Source organism: Haliotis cracherodii, unplaced genomic scaffold (assembly GCF_022045235.1).
Source record: "Haliotis cracherodii isolate W230 unplaced genomic scaffold, xgHalCrac1.p SCAF_2, whole genome shotgun sequence".
NCBI classification, from domain to species: Eukaryota; Metazoa; Mollusca; class Gastropoda; order Lepetellida; family Haliotidae; genus Haliotis; species Haliotis cracherodii.
In genome coordinates this window covers 76,190,042-76,194,498 of record NW_027266275.1, presented here as the reverse complement: position 1 = coordinate 76,194,498, position 4,457 = coordinate 76,190,042, and the positions used below count along the sequence as shown (strand labels likewise).

At 40.5% G+C, this 4,457-nt stretch overlaps 1 protein-coding gene across 1 annotated transcript; it reads left to right on the top strand.

The window, feature by feature from the left end:
* Nucleotides 1-1,828: 1,828 nt before the first annotated feature.
* On the top strand, nucleotides 1,829-4,051 carry LOC139467810 (repetin-like). The gene is made up of 2 exons (XM_071249316.1): nucleotides 1,829-2,747; nucleotides 3,060-4,051. The coding sequence occupies exons 1-2, from the start codon at nucleotides 1,829-1,831 to the stop codon at nucleotides 4,049-4,051; spliced, it is 1,911 nt and encodes a 636-aa protein (XP_071105417.1).
* The last annotated feature ends 406 nt before the right edge of the window (nucleotides 4,052-4,457 follow it).

Below are 4,457 nucleotides of genomic sequence, written 5' to 3'. Positions count from 1 at the left end.
TCATAAACACGTGTTCATGTTAACGTCGGAATCGTACAATCGACTCTGCGTTATGCAGATTTTTATTGGATATGGAAAGGGTTATGCCGCTTTATTTATATAAACGATGAAAACAACTATGGCGATAAGTGTTCCATGGTGTTAGATGCCTGTGTTGGCGTTCGTCGGGGTGAGGGCCGAAACATAGAATTTTGTAGCTCGTTTGGAGGATTGGGGATGGTGTCTGTAGTGAAGCAGTGGGGGGGGGGGGGGGCAAGGGACAGATCATATACATATTACACAGTAACGCGCGAAACGGGGGGGGGGGGGGGGGGGGGGGGGGGGGGGAGAGAGAGAGAGACGAGACAAGATTTCCGTTCCAACATTTTCCTGTATACCTTAAACGTTTTCTCTTGCATAAAGGAGGTGTCTGTACACAATTTTCATTGGGTTATAAACTTGAAAGTGTGGTGCGTGAACTTTCAGGGGGTCAAAATTGCGTAAATTGAAGGAAAAATGCATAATTTGACAAAAATGGCTGTAGCATTTTTTTATAGTCATTAAATTATCCAAATGATGTCTTTGATTACAGGTAATGTGTTCGGTTATCTGAATTTTGCAAACATTTTGTATAATTTAACTGTTATATACTTCTAATTTTCAGTGAAAACATTGATACTAATCATCTTTCTTTACTTCATTTTCAAATCTTGTGAGTTGGGTAAAACACTAATTCCATTAAATTGTTACACTAAAACCACTATAACTGTGTATCAGAATCTGCCTGAACCATTGTCCTATTCTATACTGAAATCTAAATGAAAATATATTATATAGGGTCTGAGATATTGTATACCATGTTACCCCACCCCTCAAAAACCAAGTTTGACAAATATTGCTTATTGAGACATGGTGGTAGATTATGTTCATAGCGGATTAGTGGAATAACTGCAACAATGCTTAAAAACACCAAAATAGTAAAATCATAAAGAAAAATGAAGTTTCAAGTCTTTCAAAATGGCTGCCATCAAAATCAAGATATAATACAGTCCTTCAACATGGTTGGCTGGTTGTTTAACGCCACACTCAGCAATATTCCAGCTATATGACGGCGGTCTGTAAATAATCGAGTCTGGACCACACAATCCAGTGATTGATATCATGAGCATCAACCCCCGCAATTGGGATAGATGAAATGCATCAACCAAGTCAGCGAGTCTGACCACCCGATCCTGTTAGTCGCCTCTTTCGACAAGCATAGTCGCCTTTTAAGGACAAGCATGGGTTGCTGAAGACCTATTCTACCCCGGATCGTCACGGACAAAAACAAAATACCCAGATACATACTCAGCCCAACGCACACAAACCCGCACGCGCGCGCACGCACGCACGCACGCACGCACGCACGCACGCACGCACACACACACACAATATAACATAATTATTAATACCATGTTTAATATACATGTTTAACACATGGTACACCTAGATTTTGTATTTTTCAGTCTTTTATCATAGCTTTGCGATACGAATTTAAGGAGTATTCCAGATAATATCATTTGAAATTTATTCAGGGTTGGATAATGACAAAACATTTTCGATAAGTAATATCTTCTAAGGTCTACAGATTATAAGACAAGATTTTATTCATCTTTTGTACCACGTTCACGCACAGGCCATATGAGTAATTCTAACTCTACTCCTAACAATCTACCTTCATGTACAATCATTTCCGGTGTCCTCCGAGGTAGCATTGCTGAAATAGTGCTAAATGTGGCATTAAACAACACTCACTCACAACATATTTCCTTTACTGAACTCTGTATAAGGAAGTGACACTCATCACAGCATGAACTCTGAAAAAGGAAGTGACACTCATCACAGCATGACCTCTGTAGAAGGAAATGACACACATCACAGGATGAACATTGTAGAAGGAAGTGACACTCATCACAGCATGAACACTGTAGAAGGAAGTGACACTCATCACAGCATGAACTCTGTAGAAGGAAGTGACACTCATCATTGTATGAACTCTGTAGAAGGATGTGACACTCATCACAGCATGAACTCTGTAGAAGGAAGTGACACTCATCATTGTATGAACTATGTAGAAGGAAGTGACACTCATCACAGCATGAACTCTGTAGAAGGAAGTGACACTCATCATTGTGTGAACTCTGTAGAAGGAAGTGACACTCATCATTGTATGAACTCTGTAGAAGAAAGTGACACTCATCACAGCATGAACTCTGTAGAAGGAAGTGACACTCATCACAGCATGAACTCTGTAGAAGGAAGTGACACTCATCACAGCATGAACTCTGTAGAAGAAAGTGACACTCATCACAGCATGAACTCTGTAGAAGGAAGTGACACTCTTCACAGCATGAACATTGTAGAAGGAAGTGACTCTCATCATTGTATGAACTCTGTAGAAGGATGTGACACTCATCACAGCATGAACTCTGTAGAAGGAAGTGACACTCATCACAGCATGAACTCTGTAGAAGGAAGTCACACTCATCATTGTATGAACTCTGTAGAAAGAAGTTACACTCACCATTGTATGAACACTGTAGAAGAAAGTGACACACATCATTGTATGAACACTGTAGAAGGAAGTGACACTCATCACAGCATGAACTCTGTAGAAGGAAGTGACACTCATCACAGCATGAACATTGTAGAAAGAAGTGACACTCATCACAGGATGAACACTGTAGAAGGAAGTGACACTCATCACAGCATGAACTCTGTAGAAGAAAGTGACACTCATCATTGTATGAACACTGTAGCAGGAAGTGACACTCATCATTGTATGAACACTGTAGAAGGAAGTGACACTCATCATTGTATGAACACTGTAGAAGGAAGTGACGTTCACGCACAGGCCATATGAGTAATTCTAACTCTACTCCTAACAATCTACCTTCATGTACAATCATTTCCGGTATCCTCCGAGGTAGCATTGCTGAAATAGTGCTAAATGTGGCATTAAACAACACTCACTCACAACATATTTCCTTTACTGAACTCTGTATAAGGAAGTGACACTCATCATTGTATGAACTCTGTAGAAGAAAGTGACACTCATCACAGCATGAACTCTGTAGAAGGAAGTGACACTCATCACAGCATGAACTCTGTAGAAGGAAGTGACACTCATCACAGCATGAACTCTGTAGAAGAAAGTGACACTCATCACAGCATGAACTCTGTAGAAGGAAGTGACACTCTTCACAGCATGAACATTGTAGAAGGAAGTGACACTCATCATTGTATGAACACTGTAGCAGGAAGTGACACTCATCATTGTATGAACACTGTAGAAGGAAGTGACACTCATCATTGTATGAACACTGTAGAAGGAAGTGACACTCATCACAGCATGAACTCTGTAGAAGAAAGTGACACTCATCACAGCATGAACTCTGTAGAAGGAAGTGACACTCATCATTGTATGAACTCTGTAGAAGGAAGTGACACACATCATTGTATGAACTCTGTAGAAGGAAGTGACACTCATCATTGTATGAACACTGTAGAAGGAAGTGACACTCATCACAGCATGAACTCTGTAGAAGAAAGTGACACTCATCATTGTATGAACTCTGTAGAAGGAAGTGACACTCATCATTGTATGAACTCTGTAGAAGGAAGTGACACTCATCACAGGATGAACACTGTAGAAGGAAGTGACACACATCATTGTATGAACACTGTAGAAGGAAGTGACACTCATCACAGCATGAACACTGTAGAAGGAAGTGACACACATCATTGTATGAACACTGTAGAAGGAAGTGACACTCATCATTGTATGAACTCTGTAGAAGGATGTGACACTCATCACAGCATGAACTCTGTAGAAGGAAGTGACACTCATCATTGTATGAACACTGTAGAAGGAAGTGACACTCATCATTGTATGAACTCTGTAGAAGGAAGTGACACTCATCACAGGATGAACATTGTAGAAAGAAGTGACACTCACCATTGTATGAACTCTGTAGAAGGATGTGACACTCATCACAGCATGCACTCTGTAGAAGGAAGTGACACTCGTTGATAGCCAGCCCTTCTAGCTAGGTTACACAAGTTTATATACTTCTCTGTATAGGCGTATTCAGGAGGGGGTCACCCGCCCCCTTTTGAAAACCAAATGCAGTTTGTTGTAGGCAGCAAAATTATCTGAGAGAGGATTTTAATTATTTGGACCCCTCCCTTTGAAAAATGCTGGATGCGTCCTTGCTCTACATGTCTACCACAAAACCTTTCAAAACTTTACTCAGGTCTGGAATGTTGTAATCCTGATCAAATAATTTTTAACAAGAGTCGTGTGATGCTTTTTGAAATCTTCTTATAATGAGCATGTTCGATTGTACCTCAACAGTTGTGAAATGTGCATCCCAAGGCTGGAACATTGCTCTCGGCACGAAGGGAGCAATGACTTTTGGAAGCTGAACTCATCCCTT